Source organism: Vollenhovia emeryi, unplaced genomic scaffold (assembly GCF_000949405.1).
Source record: "Vollenhovia emeryi isolate VEMERY1.0 unplaced genomic scaffold, V.emery_V1.0 DF939130.1, whole genome shotgun sequence".
NCBI lineage: Eukaryota > Metazoa > Arthropoda > Insecta > Hymenoptera > Formicidae > Vollenhovia > Vollenhovia emeryi.
The window spans coordinates 2127240-2147903 of record NW_011967236.1 but is presented as its reverse complement, the minus strand read 5'-3'; the positions used below and the strand labels follow the sequence as shown (position 1 = coordinate 2147903).

At 43.4% G+C, this 20664-nt stretch overlaps 1 protein-coding gene across 1 annotated transcript in view; it reads left to right on the top strand.

Moving 5' to 3' along the window:
• LOC105568337 overlaps positions 1–1792 on the top strand; it is a 30780-nt gene extending 28988 nt beyond the window's left edge. Inside the window, exon 9 of the mRNA XM_012023934.1 lies at positions 404–1792. Within this exon, the coding sequence (XP_011879324.1) occupies positions 404–729 (326 nt within the window). The 3' untranslated portion in view covers positions 730–1792. The remainder of the gene's footprint in view (positions 1–403) is intronic.
• The last annotated feature ends 18872 nt before the right edge of the window (positions 1793–20664 follow it).

Sequence of the window (20664 nt, the reverse complement as noted above, 5' to 3'; positions counted from 1 at the left end):
TGCTTCATCGGGTAGGTTAGCGATCTCTAATCATTCGAGATTCGTTTAGAGATTGTTCGCGCTCTGGCGCTTGTCACGATCACGTCGGAAATAATAACGCGACGATATACGAATATTTTATACCTCGGCACATTTTATATTCAGCCGTGCTAAACACAATCGAGGGTGCAATAGCGCCAAATAAATAAATTGTTCCCTACTGAGGGAATTTAATGCAGTATTTGCTATTTTAATTTGTCATTGGTATTTAAACCACTTATTTCATACTTATTCGAAAAGTGGACAAACGACTCCGGACCATTTTATGTAACCTAAAGTTCATCCCGTATTTTTTAAGTAGCCCATTTACGATTTTTTGGGACGCGCGATACCACCGCGAGTTTAATCGATTCTACCGTTATAGAGGGCAAATCCATGGCGACGTCTTACGATTGCAAATTCATCGAGACATCCGTCGGAATTAATCACAACGTCGACGAGCTGCTGGTCGGCCTCCTCACGCAAATCCGCCTGAAGCTGGAGAATCCCGAGAGGACTAGGGAGATGTTCCGGAAGAGATCGCGGAAGAACCGCAGCAAGTCGCCGCTGGGTTCCTGCTCGGAGAACAACTCGCCTAAGAAGTACCGCGGCAGTCGGACCAGCACCAGCCTGAAGGTGCGCAATCTGCTCGACAAGGTCTGGGCGCGCGACAGCAAGTCGAAGAGCTGCGAGAACCTGCACGTCCTGTAAAACCCGAGGGCCGTCTCGATCCAGAATGATCTGGAGCAGCGGAGTCGCGGCAGCAGACCTCCATTGAAGCGTCTCGCGCTTCGGAGCAGTCTTCAGATACGGGGGTCAACGAGGTGACTCTCGTCGGGGAAGAGGCCAAGTATATCGAACGCTTCATACCGCTCTCAACTTCGCGGGAGAAGAGGAGGCACGTGCGTATCGCTTTGTAATGAAGTAGCGACCTACCCGGCCGCGTTTCTCGACGTCGTGCGTTGTTAGCTCTCTGTGGACGAGGGAATTTTTTTTCTATCTTCGACGAGGCACGCAGCGCCCGATTAATCGATGCATAAATCTTTTTTTTTTTATTTCGCTCTCGAAACCTCGAACAATACATTCCGATCTTAGCTTATTTCCCCGTTGTACGCCGATTTTTCAATCACCTACCGATTAATGCGCTGTGAAAAATTGGAGTCGTCAAGTGAGCGAGTTTCTTTCGTGATCTAATCACATGTTTTAGAGAGATTGATCGTTGGACTTTTCATAGCTTCTATCAATTCCGACCGTGAGTGATAAAATGTTTTTAATCCCGAGGTATACAATCTTCGTGATTACCGTAAAACGTAAATATAGGCCACAGAGGATTGACTTGGCGCGTATCTTACGAGGAGCGTAGGCGTCGTTAACGCGAAGAATACGTTCGCGCCCGAAGAAGTCGTAAAATACAATGCCTGTGAGGTGAAACGCGACACCGAAGGCAGCAATCAGCGTAGATTACTACAGGCGAGCTCGTTATCGCGCGTAACCGAGACCCGTTAGGAGAAAGGAAATCGCATCGATCTTCAACACGTCGAACTTAAGGGTCAGAGCACAAAGCAACGTAATAGCTTACAACAAAGACGCAAGCGTAAACGTAGCTGGCGCGCAAGCTTCGGCGTAAATGTGACTTCATATGTAATTGGAGGTAAGTGCGACACACGCCAAAGCTTGTGCGCTAATCTACGGTTTACGCTTACGTCTTTGCCGTAAGCTATCACGTTGCTTTGTGCTCTGACCCTAATGTCCACAATGAGAGTCGCAGAGTCGCAGTCGTAAGAATAATCGACTGTACTTGGTCAATTCAGTCAGGCACATAAGAATTAACCAATCACCGTCGACTATTCTTACGACTGCGACTTTACGACTTCTACGTAGACGAGACTTAACACTCCGCTGGACCACAGTTTCGTTGTCGCCGCGTAAAAGTGCGAGCGACGAAAAGGCGCTCCGCGAGCAGGGGCGGTCTGCTCTAAAAGGGCAAATAGGCGTAGAGGAGCGTAAATATACGCGCCTGCACGTTCTACCGCTCTGCAGTTTTCGCAGTAACAAAACGCGCGCGCGATTATATTTACATCGATGTTTTACATTTCAATTTTGTACGAAATGGAGCTTTCCATCGGACCGAAGCAGGAATCGGCGATCTTCAACTGCGCTTCAGCGAGTGGATGGCTTGTTGACCCTTTCGCGCTCAGCAATTTTGACTAAAATCTCGTACATACCGGATTCCGAGATAGATAGCAATACGGGCAGAGTGATAGCTTTCCATTGCGGTTCCTCTAGTATCCGTTGAAGCAGCGATTCTCAAATCTTTTTCACTGATAACACGGTGATCGATTTTACGCGAGGAATTACGCGTTCAACGTTTGGCGAATAACTCGACATAATTTATATATTGTAATATGTGTTGAAATAAATTTAATTTACGCTAAACAAACGTGGGAGAAAGATCGAGACAAGGGGTGGAATAAAAATTTAAGATCTCCCTTTGAGACAAGGATATGATTTTAATTCACTTTTAAATGAATTAAAGTAGAAACGTTGTGGACTGACTGTAGGATAATTTATATCATTCGCGTTTGTCACTGGAGTATATGTAAAATTTCGTAACATTTTATTCGTAGACATTTAATTATACGAATTAAATCTGTTTAGTGACACATTAGAGTTAAAAATATAGCGAACTTCTCGCTCTTGTCGTCTGTATTACTAAATTATTAGTAAATTATCGGCGTCGAAATATTTAAGAATGGCATGAAAACCAATTTATCGGTTTAACAATCACTACATTTAAACAATATAGTTATAATTAATGGAATATTGTGGTTCTATCAGAATTTCCATTCAAGTTTAAAACGTAATCTTTTGGTGTAACTGCTTTGTATTTATTAGAGGCAATTTTATTTAATTCCAAAAGCTGAAGCACCTGCAACTTTCCTTTATCGGCTAACAACCGGCAGCCATAAAAGAAAAATGGAACATATCTCGCTACTGTCATATTTGGGTCAAAAGAACTAGCGTAACATCGAACGAGCGCGAGCCCAAGCAGAACTGCAGATCCGGAACGACTTGTTTCTAATAAACGGATCGCCATAAATCGTTATTAAGGAATGAGATCACATGCAACGAATAGCATAAGTTGACGATCTACGGCCGAGAATCTTTTAGCCTTCCAGCAGTTGCGTATCGGTTAACGACGAACGAGAATACCTTGTGTTTATATTGATAACAAACGCGAGCAATTTCCTTCATCCGAAAACGTTTACTTTGTATAATTGGGCATTATATTCTCATTAGATAAGAATCGCGTATCGTCACCCGGCTCGTTGCACGATCAGCCGCGAAGTTGCGGAAATGCGCAACTGTCGGCAAGTTAAACGTATGCAACGTATGCGTCGTGAAATACGCGAGGTCGCAGAAGATAAGTGGGTCGCCTCCCCGGCCACCGCGACTGCCGTTCTCTGAATTAAAGGGTTCTGGTACCAGCAGCGAAACGCAGCATAACACGACGCCAGCAGGCGAATCAAATCGCCGCCGCAAAAGGTCGCCCCGTGCGACAAGTAATTAATTCCCTAACGATCTCGATACCGGCGATCGATCGACGTCCCAGCTCGGAGCGTTAACACCGGGAGAGGATCGACCTACGTTGAATTCGCGCTCGTCAACGAGAAAGAGGAGAGATCTCTCCGACGGAGGACTTGCCGCGCGTATATACGAGTTTCCACTCTCGCGCCGGATATATGCAAGTAACATTGTACGCACAGGCGACGTTGTATTTTTCAATCACTGATATAGCACGCAGATTACGACGAAAGTTGGACTTTTCTTTTTCAGGGCACTTTTTTTACGGACACTTTGAACTTGAAGCGGCTCTTTTCTCAATATCCATGCTGTATTCCCGACTTGTATTCACGCGCGACGTTTCAGCTTTCTCAGCCTTTTGCGCGTCTCGGTAAACAAGGTGCAAAGTGAATTTTAGATAACGTAATCTCATCTTAAATTCATTACCCAGGAATTAGACTCCGTGACTGCTGTTAGGGCTGTTACAGGTGTAGGCGTGATAAAAAAAACAAACGATTTTGATATTATATCATATGACCACAGTAATGCTAATGTCCCAGCGTGAAATAGAACGTAATACTGTGCGTTTTTCAACTTGACTTTTCTACATCCACGGGCGAATACGCGCGACGCGTATGCGGGATACGCGAGAGACACTCTGCTAGATGATATAGATATTAATTCTTTCCGCATTCCGCGTAAATCCTCTGGCGTCGTGCCTGCCTGTCGTTGCCCACTTCAATTAGCGAAATTATACGGGGATACGCTAAGGTGCGCCTGCAGAGCCACCGCGCTGCATGTTCGCTACGTAGTTCGCTGCGACATGGAATATTTTCGCGTTGGAATTTTTTCGCAACTGTTCGCAACTATATTATATTCGTTTCGCAACATTTGATGATCTCGCCGCGCACTGCACACGCGCGTACACGTCCGCGTGTGCACTTGGTTCTTTCATTTACAATACGTTACTTTAAATCAGATGTCTCTCACCTGTGTCTTCTACTCTATCTCTTTACCTCCCCTTTGAGTTTATGGACGCCATACAAACGTACGCACTTGCATTCGTGGGCAATAAAAAAGCAGCTCGAGAACTCTGTCTCCTCCCCCCCTCCAAAAAAAAACCGTGACACACACACTTTGTGGAAAAATGGAAAGAAGTGACGATTATTAAATTTGCTTGCTGTCTTGAATTTCTCACTGGAGAAATCGAATGATACAATACTGAGAAATACATAGTTTCAATTCGGATTGTCCGCAAGACATAACTCGAATTGTGTTATTACAAGCGATGCGAAACAACGGATTTACCCGTGTCTTTAATTGAGTAAAGAGGTTACGTGTTACAACTTCTATCGAGTCTGTGCTTGTTTAGCTCCCACGAAGTTTCCTTTTTACGATACAAGTATAAAGTGCAATAATATGGAACATGTTCTTTCGACGTATTTCTCTTTCTAGAACTTTTAAATTAATTACGTCGCAGTCCTCCACGTAATATAATCCTGTTTAATATCATTAATGGTGACATTTCTTTTGCGGTAACTAAATACAGGTACGACCGCTGAAAATTATATGCGTTTCCATATCGTGGAGTTCCGGAATAACAAACTACTAATTAATGTAACTGGAGACGCATGACAAAGTAAACTGCGTAATTGTGTAGACCAGTGATTTGGCGATTTATGTGCTACAAAATTTTAATATTGTTTTTTCTTTAATGAAAAAAATGTCATAAACACATTTGATATTATCAATTGATTTCCTTTTTTATTTGGCCGATCCTTTTCTTCCGACGTAGTCCAAAAAAATGTTTAGAATTCAAAAAATAAATATCAAGTATTTTAATGTATTTATCACATTTGTTATTGATATTACAATCTCATTTATTTTTATTTAATATACAGTATTTGCTCGCTAATATTATACATTTATTACACCCTGAATATTTAATCGCGTACGCAGTTTTTAAATTATTATTTTAATATACGTATACGGAAATTGCTTTTTCAAAAATTTTGTTTTAAATTCTTTTGTTGAAAGAAAATGGAATTGGAAATGGACTTTTACGATTTTTTTTAACGGGAAACTTGATTTCTGTAAAAAATGTTTCTTTGAATTTCTCTTTTCTCTCTCCCTTTCCTCCTATTCTTCTCTCCCCCCCTGTTTTTCTATCGTTCTGCAGTAAAATATGAAGTTTTAAACTGTATTTAGCATCTCATAAAATTGGAAGCTATTGCTGTTATTATCGATATGTATTTATTCGTGGAAAAGTGAATCGAACGTTTGCGGGAAACAGTTGCGAGAAATTCGTACGTTTCAAACTTTTGCTCTATTTTCCGGCTTAGCCGTCGCGAAGCTGTCGCTTTGGAAAGTAATGACTTTTCACGGTACCTGGGCTTTTTTCGATGCGATGAACGAAGTGAAATTGCATCGGCGTGTGTCAATGAATGATAATGTAAATTTAAGATAAAAATTGACGCGACGGCGCATTCGTCGTCGCGTCCGGCACGAAACTTTAAACGTTTCTTGTATTCGAAATACGTTATTGCGGAAGCAATTTTTACACGAGTCTATCTGACCATATCCGAACGAACAAAAGAGTCGGTCGCGCCCGATCGACGGCCGAAAAGAAAATCATTGTTCACGTCGCCGTTGCGGCGACAGCGGGGAATTCGGGGCCAATTTGTCGATCGTCTTTGTTCCCTCGCTGACTGGCAGACGGTCGTTTGTAACTTTTGACACGCAAAACTCGCGAAATAACTTTCTTGCCCGTGGTGTTACGTACATAATTTCTGCGGCGTTATTGTGAACTGAATACAAAACGTGCGTTTCTCCGCATATTAAAGAAGGAGTCGACAATGGGAGACAGGCTCGCAAAAAAAAATGGTCCAAGTAACGCTTATCTGATATGAAGAAACCGGAATTTATATTATAGTTGCGCGTGTATCGATAAACGGCAGCGCGCTCTCGACACGCCAGTCATTTAAAAATAATGATATGTAGTTTTTTAAAACACACAATCTGATATCTCGTCCAACACACGTCCCTCGATACTTTTACTTGAGCTTAACAATTAACACTGCAACTTCAATTGACTTTGCACTCTTCAACCAAAGAGTGCGAGCATTTTTTTACTAATGTATCTTACTAACAAAACGATATTGGCGAAACGAACGATATGAGATCATTAAGAATTGTGTGAACAGATTACTTGAAAAGGATCCAAATCTGGAACCGAAACGTCCCGGATTTGAACCCTTTTTTTTAAATAAAAGCATTGGCCAGTGTAGGCCGTTTTCAAAAACTGCATACCGTTGGTTTTAAACTACTGGCGATATTAGATCTATTTGTGAGCCATTAAAAATTATTGTAAAAGTAACGTGGTTTCTACAGATTATGTCTTCCATCGATTATCAGTCAAAATATACTGACGAGCAGCTACGCGTAGTGCGAGGAGACGCAAAGTGCGGCGCGGCGATAATATCGGGAGAAACGAGTCGGATAATGATAAAAGTTTAAGCCAATGACGCGGTTAAAAGGATTGCCTTCTTGTTAAAAGGATCGCGAACTTTCGGCGATGGGGACGTGATAGCGTTATCGCGCCTCGGCTTCTCGGCAATTTAGCGGCCACGGTAATGCTGTACCGAGGCGACGGGTTTAAGGCGGGTTAATAATTTAATACGAGCGCGTTATCTCGCGTGACTCGCGCACAGTTCATAATAGCGTAATATATTGCTGCTCGTAATATCGCACTCGGGTCCTCCTCGAGAATCGTCGCGGCGCGGAGGAATCGATAGCGCGCTTATATTCGCTTTCCTACCGACGCGGCCCATTGTTCGCGACACCGAAGCGAATTCGAGCGGCGATCGATGACTTTGTATCATCTCGGCCGCACGAGTACGTCGGTTTCCCATCGTTTTTTTCCACGGCTGCGTCACGGGAGGCCGGCTTTGTTTCGATAATGGGATCTTTTCGGCTTGTAATCGTAATTGCGAGTCGCGTGTAACCGCAATCTCTCCCGGAGACTCGCTCCGATCATTAGCGAGCGTTTACCGCGCGTTGTGCAACGTCGTTTGGCGCATATTTTTTGCTTCGATAATATATTTTTTGTTGGCAAAAAAACACACACACACACACACAAGTAACGCGACGCTATTGAAAAAATATTTATCACGAGCGTTGGCAGAACACGTTAAAATATCGTGTAAAAATATATTTGAAACGCAGGAGACTGTTAAAAATATGGACCAAAGTACAAATTGCTTTGAGCAATTTGATGCGGTATAAAATAAAGAATATTATTCTGTATTTTTCGGGAGCCGAGTATCGATGTCAAGTGCACGCACTTGAAGTGTCGCATCGCTCTAGACGTGCGCTTTGTATATTATTGCGGGTATAAAGAATATACGGCGAATCTTTTAAACTGTGCTCGTTGGCATTTCACGCGTCACATTCCTCTGCCTTCCTCGTTTCAAAATGCAAATACCGGGATTTCACACTCCGACCGACGTTGCACGTTGCTTGTTCAATCGCACGCTGACCTTAATCCCTTAACGTCAGTGTCCTTTCGCCGATACCCAGGGTAGCGGCGTATAAAACGCTTGTTATCTATACCAACAGGAACAAAATGTACAGGGTGTTACAGCAACATACAGGTCAGCACGACGGGTTGCCATTTGTGCAGACGCGCACGGTCGTTCATTACTGCGTTATAAATTGTCGCGAGAGCAGGGTTGGGAAGTGACTCGTTACTTGTAACGAAGTTACAGTTACTTCTTTTTTTTTTGGCAACTCCAACTTAACTCCGTCACTTTCTTTCCAGCTGCAACTGCAACTTAACTCAGTTACATTTTTTCGACAACTAGCAACTAATTGATAGAGGTGTGACATTTTGATGTTATCTCTATACGCAAAATATCGCAAAATGCCCCGGGAACGTTTTTAATGTCATTTCTTTACATTTTCGGAGTCCCCGACTTCGTTTTAACGCGTTTTTAAAACGCAAAATAACACAAAATGATCCTCAACACGCAAAATAGCGTCCAAATAACGTTAAAAATCGCAATTGTCCTTAGTAAACGTTTCTAACGTCAATGTTGTATCCTAAATCAAAGAGATTTATGTCTGAGACAATTCAATTGCAGAGTTGATACCCTTCATTTTTATTGCAAGGCAGTAACTGCAAAGTAACGATTCGTTACTTTTTGAGTAACTGTAACTAGTTAAACTTTTAGCGAAAAAAATTGCAACTGATACTTTTATGAAGTAACTTACCCAACCCTGCGCGAGAGTAGCGTCAACTGTTTTCTTTCTAATACGCCAATTCATAACGCGGTTATGAATGACCATGCGCGCCTGCCCTAACAGGCAACCCGTCATACTGACCTCTACGCCGCTGCAACAACCCCGTACAAGTAGCTCGTACGAGCGCGATGACGGATTCCAGTTGGAGCGTTGTAAGAAGCGCTACAACCGGCGTTGACACTTTTCGTAGCGTATTCCGATAGAATTCTAATCAACCGAGGCACTTCCGGCGAATTCGCGACGGCAGACTCTTCGTCTTACTTCCATCCCTCCCCGGCGAAATCTCGCGTTCGGATTCTCGGATCCCCGCGGAAATGAGGCGTCGCTGCACCAGCGGCAATTAAGATTCGCCGGGGTCGGCGCGACGTCTCTCTCTCTCTCTCTCTCTCTATCAATTTCAATTCACGACGTGGCCGAGTGGCCGCCGCGCTTATCCGTAACAACGAAAATGCGACGCGAGGTGCATCCCGCCGCGGGCGTAGCGCGCGGCGAGGCTAAACTACCCTGTCGAAGGTAACACCGGTTCCAATTTCCGCGCACCGGCGACGCATTTACGTAGCTTACGTGTAGCGTGCGTGCAATTTACGATTGATACACGATAGCTCGTTAGCAAACTCCGATTGTCGATTTAGGGCGTACGTATACACTTCTCTCTCTCTCTCTCTCTCTCTCTCTTTCTCCCTCCACCCCTTTCTCTATCTATCTGTCTATCTCTGGCTTTCTCACTCTCCCTGTCGGGCAGCCAAGAGAGGAGAACCGCGGCACGTTACCCGTAACTATTGATTGCCGTTTGCCATTGGGATATTGTCGCTTTGTATCAGGAGACGGTGAGTGGATCAAGTAGCATGTATACCTTATTAATTCGAAGCCCCGCGCACAGGGAAAGCGCACGCGATATTTATTTTTATAAACGCTATATATGTGCACGTATACGTACGCACACGCACACGTACACTTTCTTCCTACGCCACGTCGCGTTATCTTGATGTCTGTTCGCGTTTATTCACGTCAGTTGCTTTATATTCCATTTGCATAGCCCGAGTCCATGCGCGTAACTCGCGATTTATCGTCGCTTTTCCACGATGAACGCGCGATAAATAGCCATCTCCAGCTTGAGAAAACGAAAGTACGAAAGAAAGTTTTTCCTCGGCCCGAGAATAGCTCGCGTTTGCCGCTATTTGCATTTAAAATTACTCGATCGGGTTGCAAGTACGCGCGGTTGTACGCGAAGGGCTTTGCTCGAGACTCGCACGAATTTCTATTTTTGTTTTATCTTTCTTTTTACGTGGCTCGCTTATGCGATAACCGTTTGAACAACTGCTCCGGCGAATGCAGCGAGGACTCGTTACATGTATCCGCGGGAGGATATTCGAATGGCGCGATGCGGATTTCAAGTCTCGCTCGATCGCTCGGAGCACGATCGACGGATAAATCAATGTCGGCTTCTAGATCGCAATTCGATAAAACGAAATTTCTATTGACCGCAAAGCGTGGCGCGGGATAACTCGAGGAGCGTCGGGGAAGACTTGTCGTCGGAACGGATTTCAAAGCGCGGATTTGCGGCCTTTCGCGCACCATCCGCGACTGCGTATGGGGGATCAATGCATCGGTGGGTACGTATTGTCCCCGTCGGACGAAACTATCGACAACTTGCGAGCGGAAATGCCAGTCGCAATTACTGTCATACTAGATTACTAATTGGTGTCGGTGTTAAGCCCGACGGCTTCACGTTTAACGTCGCCATTATTTTAGGTGGCTTCGAAACGACGGCCGTTTTTTCGCTGCCGGACTCGTACGCGTTTATGCTAAAAGTACACGTCTAAACGAGATAACGGGGACACTCGTGGTAAGTAAATTCTCGAAGGCAATCTTGTGGCTGTCTAACGTTTGCTAATGTTCGCGCGGTCGGCGGGAACACGCGAAGCAATAATAATATAACGTACGAAATTTGCGCGGCGGTATTTCGGCGATTAAATGGGGAGGGGGGGAGCGACGGGAGGGGAAAGGTGAAAGGGAACACGGTGATAAAGGAGATAATTAAAGAGCACATATGTGAGAGAAGTGCCGAAGCGATTTAACGGGTAAAATTCGGTAAATGCGTATCGCTCGACTCTGACTCCTATCAATGGCGATTAATCTACGTGATATTACGAGTGCTTCGGAGTGAAACGTGGATTGCGTATCACTGCGTATATTACTGTGAATATGTGATTTTTCGAGCCCGTCTCAATATGCGGCTACACGAGAGAAAGGGAGGTTTTAAACGATGCAAATTTTGTGTGTGTTTTTTTTAAATTTACAACGTATTCGCACAGCGAGAGCCGAGGAGTTGAGAAATTCCCGAAGTAATTTCTGTCTTGCGCGCGTTAAAGAACACCTTGTACCGATAGGTGCTAATTGTAAGTAAGCAGTACTTAAACACGTGTTTTTTCCCCCCACCCGATACTCTTGGTTTAAGGGGACGGAACGATCCGCCGTTGAAAACCGCCGAGAAAAAAAAAAGAAGAAATATCTCACTTTTGTGAAAGAAAAATTGCGCAATTGTCAGAGCTTTATGCGCCGATTTGCGCGGGGCTTTACGAGTACATAAGTAGAACACGTACTAACGAATTAAGCGATTAATCGATTAACATGTCCAAAAAATGTGCGTACGACTGACCGTTGAGCGTCTACCTTGGGTACTCGCTGGGATTTCGGATGCTCGATTATCACCGCCGTAAACGAACGATCCGCGCGATCGTCGTCGTTAAATTACCGGTAATAATCGTCGTGTAATGATTTCGCAATCAGCGATGCACCGTCGCGATGCCCGCAGTGTCAACACGCCCGCATGCGTGTTACGTCAGCTTTTGTTTTATCGCTATCGCGCGCGATGCACGATAATACGAGGAAATATAGCGTTAACAGCATTTTCACGATGAAAGAGCGGCCTGGATCACTCCGAGGAAACAATCGACGAGCTTTAAAAAAAAAAAGTGAAAAACAGCGAGTACATTCGCAAACTAGATAAATATAAAATTACTGAATCTACATTCAGTTCCAATAGAATTCAAAAGTTAAATACGAAACATAACAAAGCAAACAGCCCTTTTTGCCATATATTATTTTATCAAATATGAAGTCATTGGATTTAGCGAGGGCAAAACACGTTCGATTCTTCGTGAAATAAAATTTTTTACGTGTTTTCGTTTACAGACGCGTAGGCGTGTTTAATTAACGAAACTATTTCGTTATCCCGCACCCGTTCCCTTGCGTATTTTGCACCGGCGCGAAGACGGAATTGGCGAAAATGCACGGCACCCAAACCCGTGCGTTTTCGTTTTGTCTAAATCAGACTTCGTCTTAGGGAACCCGTATCGATTCAGACTGTTTCAATTGAGAGCGCGGAACAATAACGCTGAACAATAACGCGTGGAGTGCACGTATCGAAATGTGCCATCTCGAAGCAATTTTCAGTCGGTATTCTACAAATTCGAACGGAGATTTGATCGCAGGGGAGCGTGATAGAAGTTTTATAAGAGATGCGATTGCCCCGTGAATTATAAATAAGCAACAGCTCTTAAGCTCGTAAGGAACGCTCGCCCGTGGGGGATACAAATATCGGGAGAAAGTCCCGTCGCCACCAACCCTCGTTTCTTCGGCGCTCGTTATCCTCAGGTCGTTAAATAACAGTGCCATTTATGTATTTTAACCCTTTCCTTCCCACGGTCGTTCATTAGAAGCGAGCACGTAGCAAAAACCGTTAAAATGTCCTTATTTCACGAGAGTTTCGCCAATATCTAGTTGTCATAAATTCGATATATTAAATATAAAATTTACAATTATTTTCAATATTATTTTACGCGTGGACGCAAAGAAATTTTAGAATTTATCGAGCAGATCCGTTTTACGAATTGGAATAACGCTCTGATGCAATATACATATATCGATAAAATAACTAAAAAAATTATCATCGTGTGTATTGCTTCTCCTAACTAAAATACAACACGAACTAAGACGCGAAATAAAAATTTTTATGTACGAACGTTTACGGAAACTTCACTTATAAACATCAGTGATTTTTATTGACTGTATCTGGCAACTTTTAATAATACAGAAAATTTATTGCGAAAAATGTGCATTATTAAAATTGCCAGATGCAGTCAATAAAAATCACTGACGTTGTTAATTACTGCTGGCGAGTTTGTGGAAATTACTTGAACGCGTCTTCAAGCAGCGACGTTAGGACCGCAAGATTTTCTGTATTTGCATTGCTACTAATGAAAGGCGAAGCTTTTATTCCAGTCGAGCGTGAAAGAGCCGATGTAATCAATACTATTATACTAATGTCACTGCAATTAATGGGTGACAGCGCGCGTGTAAAATAATTTCAGTATTGGCAACAGACATTTAGGAGATAACGACGCGTTTGGGAAACGAGGCAGACTTGACGAGATAATTGCAAATGATTTTCCGTCCATCTAGCGTGCGATTTTAACGAGGACGATCACGTTCCAGCGAAATTGTGCACGAGCATCGTGCGTGCTCGATACATCCCTTTTATCGACTCCCACCAAAGGATATCCCGGCAAAGTGCCGCGCACCAAGGTACGACGATAAAAAAAAAGAAACACAATTGCCATGCACGATGGCCCTTGCATCTCGACGTCGTTCCAGGCGCCTCTTTATTTCGGACAATAATTACTTAACGTAGAGGTAACGATAGTTTATCAATCGAGGGCGAGCAGCCCTCCCGTTCTTCCCTTCGGATTTTCTTAGTAACGTCGCGGAAAGTGAGTCAATTGAATCTGATATGACTTTTCTATATACTTGCCAAAAATCTCTCGAGTGTTTATTACATGGCTTAGCAATACACACCACGAATGATACTGTCGATCACTTCTGAAGGAAATACGTCTACTAACCAGTCAATAATTTGAATGCTGTAAAACGTTTTTCCCAGGACGCAATGAGAGATGATCGGCCTTGTACAGATATTGCAGCTCGGTTGCATTTTTGATAATACTCTAAAGTGGTTTGTTACATGCACATTACTTCCGTTCGACAACGTTACGTAAAATTATTTCACGCTTTATAAAGGATATCAAGATGGTAGTGTCGCGATAACTTAGTTTGAAATATTAAGTAGATCGCAACGCACCGATCTACGATTACACTCATTGAGGATTGACGTGTTTTTGGTACGTTTGAAATTTGGTACAGCCAAATACTTATCCGTGCTACGCATATTTTGCTCTTCATCAATTAATATCAATCGTGAGATACTCTTTGCAGCCACGAGCCGTATTTTGCGGCACGCTATGGAAACTCTCATTAATCCGGATGATAATAAAGAATTATCCGTTGTGTGTGTCTAATCGTATTAGGATAAATACTATAATTATCCGTAACGAATGAAAATACCGATAAGTGTTTTAACCGTAACGCACAATTATTTACAATTGCCGGCAAGTGGATATGAATAACACCGCTTTCGTTCTGCGTAACCGCGTAATCGAAACAAAATTTCCGATCGCCCGAAATTGGCGCGGTTCCGCGTTTCGCAAAGTCCGAGATGAAATCGCAGCCGGCGGCGGACGATTGAAGGCGCAAGGGACGTCTCGCGCGTGCACGAATTATCTACATATAGATTTAGGTTTAGGAAAACGCTGATTACGCCAGGTACGCCGTGTGCTGATACGCGGTGCGTACCGGCGCACTGACGAACATATTGCGGACCATAGCCTAGCGATTAGGCGATTTCACAAATCGATGTTATATATCTGTACCTGTACACGTAAGAAGTGGGGAGAAAAATAGAAAAAAAGAAGAAAAAAAATAAGAGTAACGCGACACCCGACCCCGGGGTTCGGCCGAGAACTTTCTTGTCTCTTTCCATGAATGTATCGTACTTGTACCAATGTCCCGACACCACATAGCGATTTAAATAGCGAATTTAACTAATATAATACACCGATCAAGCGGGAGTACGACGTATTCCGTTAATTTTCGCTTGAGGCAAACGGTTTCCAAAGCTCCAGCGCCGTTCCTTGCACACGTACACGTATACACACGCAGGAAGAAAACGTTTGCGAATTTTTCTACGGACCTTCCATGAATTTTTCCACACCAAGGAATTGCATTCTCCCTTTCTGTGCGATAATTTCTGCAAATATTTATCACAGCACTTATTCCATTCGACCAAACATGGCGATCGTTGCTCGGGAATTGTCTGGCTTTTGCGCCACGGAAGCGAAATGCCGGCCTTTGGAAAACGCTGCCTTAAGACGGCTTTTAGAGCGTGCGACTACAAGGGACTATTCCGTTCCAGAAAGTTTTCGGGATCGATAAAGTACCATCGACGTGCCGACCCGTCCTTCTCGTGATTCACTTTTGGGAACGATTCGTGGACATATTGCCTTGTCGTATTAATGATAAGTACGTGAGAAAACATTTCGAGCGACGTAAAGCGAATTATAAGAGCGCCGAACCTCACGACCAAGTTATGATATCGTGCGAATAAACGTCGAGAGAATTAATCGCGTGCGAATTAATAGATGTCCAAGTATCGTGAAATACCCTCCCCGTTTAATGTTCAACGTTTAAGACGCCGTGTGTAATTATACAGGGTGTACTAAAACCACCGGATATCCTTTTAATCGCAGATTTCTTAGAAAATTTCAAGAGGAAAATTCTAATAAAAAAATGTCGAGGCTATGATAGTTTTTAAATAATAAGCGATTATATTTCACGAATGACAGGTCTGAGATTTCGCGCGCTCAGGCACGGCGACATGACGAGTGATAAAAGTGTTCCTATGTGTTTCGCGAGCGAGCGAGAACCAAAGTCACCGTTTAACGGGACAGAAAATATTTGGGAAGACGATGATCCGGTTAATTTAAAAACTTGAGGATAAAGAGAGGCAGGAGACTAGATTGAATCTAACTGAAAATTCAAAGTTCACTCAGAATATCGGAGATCGAAGGATATCAGTCTGATCAAGATGCTCATCATAGTGAACCCCTCCCTTTTATTATTAAGACGTTACACAAAGTTAACAAAAGAAATGGTTAAAGATAACAAGAGGAACAATTAATTCGAGAATGAATCGTTAAGTCTGTTGTGAAAGTTGTCACTATGCTAAAAAGGGCGATATTCGTAGGAACATTTTTATCACTTGTCGTGTCGCCGTACCTGAGCGCGCGAAATCGCAGGCCTGTCATTTGTGAAGTGTAATCGCTTATTATTTAAAAACTATTATAGCCTCGACATTTTTGTATTAGAATTTTTGTCTTGAAAATTTCTATAGAATTTATGATTAAAAGGATATCCGGTGGTTTTAGTACACCCTGTATACATATATGTAATATATAAAAAAAATTTTCATGAAGAAAATCAAAAGTAGCAAGTAACACGTGATAAATAAATTAAGGGCGGTTTGGTTAAAGTTGTCGAATTTTACAAGAAGCACACTGTTATGTCCAAAAGTTACATACTCCCGCGTACGTTAAAAAGACTCGTTCATTTATCTTTTCCTTCTTCTCACGGAAAATACACCGACATTTGTAATATATTTTTCACCAAAGCGATTGTAAGATTTATTTGCGAAAGAAGAGCTTTTCCCAGTTAAGAGAAATCCTATTGAGAGCTGTGTTTATTATCACCGTTCAAGTTGATTAAGACAAGACAACCTCTTAGCTCGCAGCAGTTCTTCCTTTCGCGTTCAAATCTCCGCCTTCGGACAAACGGAAATTTCGCCATGCGTACGCCACGTGCGTTTTAGGTATAAACGTTTCTAACATAACTTACCTAAGTATAATTCCTTCTCGTGCGCATCCGGTCTCGAAATGTCCACGAATCGTCGGCGCATCCGGATGCTCCGTTGCGACCAGTCGTCCTTCCCGTCGCTCGCGTCGAAACGACGGATCGAATTTCCTGCCTGCGAAGAACGCACAAAACGCTCATGAGATATTGCACGGAGGGGGCGATTTTGTCCGTTCGACGGCAGAGGGGAGGGGAACAGGGACGAGAAAATTGTTCCGACGGTGCTCCGCCATTGCGAGTGCGGGAAAATGCGGAAAAAAAAAGTTCAACTTTTGGACACCAAGTGGAGGACATCCACGTGATTCCATTGACGACGAGGGGTAATTCGACGTGTTAGTTTCTTACGATGTTTTTATCCCGTGTATTAGATCTTTATATATACGTATATAATAAAATAGACACGTACACGTACACACACGGACACACGTACACACGGAGACGCAAAACGTACGCAGGACACGAGCTACGCCCCCCCGTATAGCGTGTAATAACGTGACGTATTTATGTGAATTTTGTCATTTTACTAAGAGCGAGTGTATTTGCCGTACAATTAAAGAGGAAGAGTACCCAAACTTATTATTAATGCCGCATATTATACATCTTAGCTCTCCCGCGCATGGCGTTTTATTTCACGAGATACCGAACTTTTTCAGATTATCACGACCCAGTAAAGAATGTAACTGTAAAGTGTAATCAATAAAGAATTTTGCCTAATAATCCGAGTGTTCCTGACCCGGCGCTGCCCGCAATATCGATCCTCCCCGGCCCCTCGATGGCCGTCTCCGGCTGCTAATTTGCGGCGAAAGCGCGAGCAGGAAGTGTATTTCGTTTCTATCGATTTCTTTTCGACATTACGCCCTAAAAATTATTACGATCGCAGCGAAACACGGCGCGGAGGATCAGCCGTCGATCTGACCCACCGAGCACCAACTAATGGTTATATAACATCATATTATAATATTTCCTGCTCAACAGTAAACTGTTATGCACTGTAAAAGGAGAATGTAAAATTACATACGTAACAAGTGCAGTGATTACACTATTAATAACGGAAATATATAAATTTATGTACTTAAAAAAAAGTTCTTTTACTCTTTGTTGTGTAAATATTTGTTTATACACGATAAAAAGTTGCAAAAAAAATTTTAATTTACACAATTAAAAGCAAGCAGTTTACTTATTATACGAGGTAATAATTTTACCTACAAGGAATAAATTTACTGACGTATGTAAATATACACCTTTAACAGATGGTCCCAACATTACCCCACTATAATAATTGTAATTTTACACGTAGTTCTTTTACAGTGTGTACCATATAAATATACTGCAATTAAATATACAACATGGGTATGCAACGTGTGTTGTACTTATTATATAATGTTGAGAGGAAATTTTAATATTGATATTACGTAACTGCCATTTGGTGGGGACAGATCTAACATATGCCGGCTAAGGCTTCGTCGTGAAAAATACGAAAGAAAATACGGATTTAATGTCTATCACCGGTTGCAATAAATATCATTTAATGTAAAAAGAAAAAGGAATGGTATTCAGAAAAACGTTGTACGTTTCCTAGAGTTGTGAGGACAAGCGACGGAAAATCCGAGAAAGAATTCTTTTCCGATTCCCAAAATTACGAAATAAATTCTTCTTCCAGCCCACTTCTGTTTTAAAAAACATTCTTTGCAATCGAGGAAGAATTCGTGGCTTTTATTGCGCCACCGGTTCTGACGTCTTTTATTCGGATACAAGGAAGAATTCTTCGCATTCGGAGCAACTTTAATTTACTCCCACAACAGGTCAAAAGGTACTTTCATGAAATCCCCTTTGTGCCGCCGGAAAAGAATTCCTTTCGAGTGGATTACGCTTATTAATAAAGAATTTAGAAAAACGAATGCTTCCTGAGTTTCTAACGATCACCTGTGCTATTTGGGGACACGCGCAGGGACTCGACGGGATCAATTTCCCTCGTTTTTCCGCTTTGCTTTTCAATCTCGTTGTTGCTTGTTATCGCTGATCAAGTGTAAAGCTCGATTAAAGCGCGCAACTTTACCAACGTCCACTCGGAAATATTGCTCTCGGCAATAACAAATAATACAAACGCAGCGCAAAGAGAAACAATGTGAGACCGGCGGCAGAGAACGATCCGTAAACGTTTAAGATTGTCTTAGTCGCAGACGCAAGGCAACCCAGCGAGGAACGACTCGTCGATTGATGTCGAGACGACGTCGACGTCGACACCGTCCAATTGACGTCGGATCGACGTCGAATTTGACGTCGACGTCGTTTCGACAAATTATTTCTCCCTGGAAAGAGAAACAGGTGAGTCGTGAAAGGCTAATGTATATGACTTACGTTTTTCTCTGCCTTGCCTTACGTCTACGACTAACCCCAGCAGTACAATATATTGGCGCGGTATTAGGAAATAATGTAAATCTAATATTCCCAATATCGGTCCAATATTGTAAGATGGGCGCCTTTTCTTATTTAGCCAATATTGGTCCGCCATTGTTATCGCATTGTTAAATATTGGCCAATGCACTTCCAATATGAATCTAACATTATATAATTATTGTCGTGCAATATTCACATTTATTCCATGGCCAATATTGGCTTTACGTTGGACAATATCGGCCAATGCATTTCTAATATAACTAATATTTACCCAATGTTTAGCCAGTGCACTGTGCTACCAGGGAAGACAGTCTTAGGGTCAGAATACAAAGCAACGTAATAGCTTACGACCAAGGCGTAGGCGTAAACGTGGATCGCGCACAAGCTGCGGCGTAAAAGTAACGTCGTACGTAAGTGGAGGGTAAGTACGACATACGCCAAAGCTTGTGCGCTATCTACGTTCACGATTACGTCCTTGTCGTAAGCTGTTACGTTTCTTTGTGCGCTGACCCTCGGGCCCGTTGTACAATACGTCGTATGTCGCTGTCGCATGTCGGGACGTAGCCGATAGCCCAATAAGAAAATTTCTTTTGAAAGAAATTTTCTTATTGAGTCATCGGCTACGTCTCGATATCCGACAGCGATATACGACGTATTGTATAACAGGCCTAATGCGGGGTCTACAGTGCGAGTCGCGGAGTCGTAGTCGTAAGAATAATCGACTATGATCGGTCTTATGTGTCCAACGGAATTGACCAATCGCAGTCGATTCTTCTTACGACTACGACTCCGCGACTCGCATTGTAGACCCCGCGTTAGCCAGCTAACGGCACTTGTCGTCGCTTCGACGTCAAAATGACATTTCTGATGACATTTCGACGTCAAAATGACGACAAGAGACTGCCTAAGCTGGCTACCAAAGATTGTAAGAACAGGCCTCGTCGACCATCGGCTACGTCCCGACATCCGACAGCGACGTGTACGACGTCGCATAAAGGTCCTAAGCAGGCCTTAGCCCTCGAGCAGAAAGATTGTCGCAACCGCTTACGAATTCCGTCGTAAGAAGACGAAGAAGACGAAAGTCAGCGCACAGAGAATCGTCGTATGTCGCCTCGCGACAAAATGCGCGGGAAGCGATCGACGTACGTCGAAAGTGAACGCGACAATTCTTCGCGCGTTGGCTTTCGACGTCGACTCGAGTCTTACGACTATCTTTCCGCCCAGGCGCCTAAGCGTTTGCGGTTCGTTCTCCGCCGTCAGCCCAAGAAATGGTAACGTATACGTACCTAACGGTGATCGCGCGCTCATCGCCGCCGCCATTGCGCTGTCGCGCCGAGGGGTCGACTCGGTGCGCGACGGCGATTTCGATCGATCTCCCGAGCCCCGACAGAATCGAGACGGAAACCGCGGTACCGGCGGCTAGCGGCGATCGCGCGCGGTGCTCGCGTTACGACGAACGGCTTCTCGCGCGGGGAATACTCACTTCTTCTCGCCGAAGAAGCCGCGAGGAAGAACCGACGCCGGACGACTCTGCGCTGGAGCGACTACGCTACTCGTCGTGAACCTAGCCGCGGTTCGAAG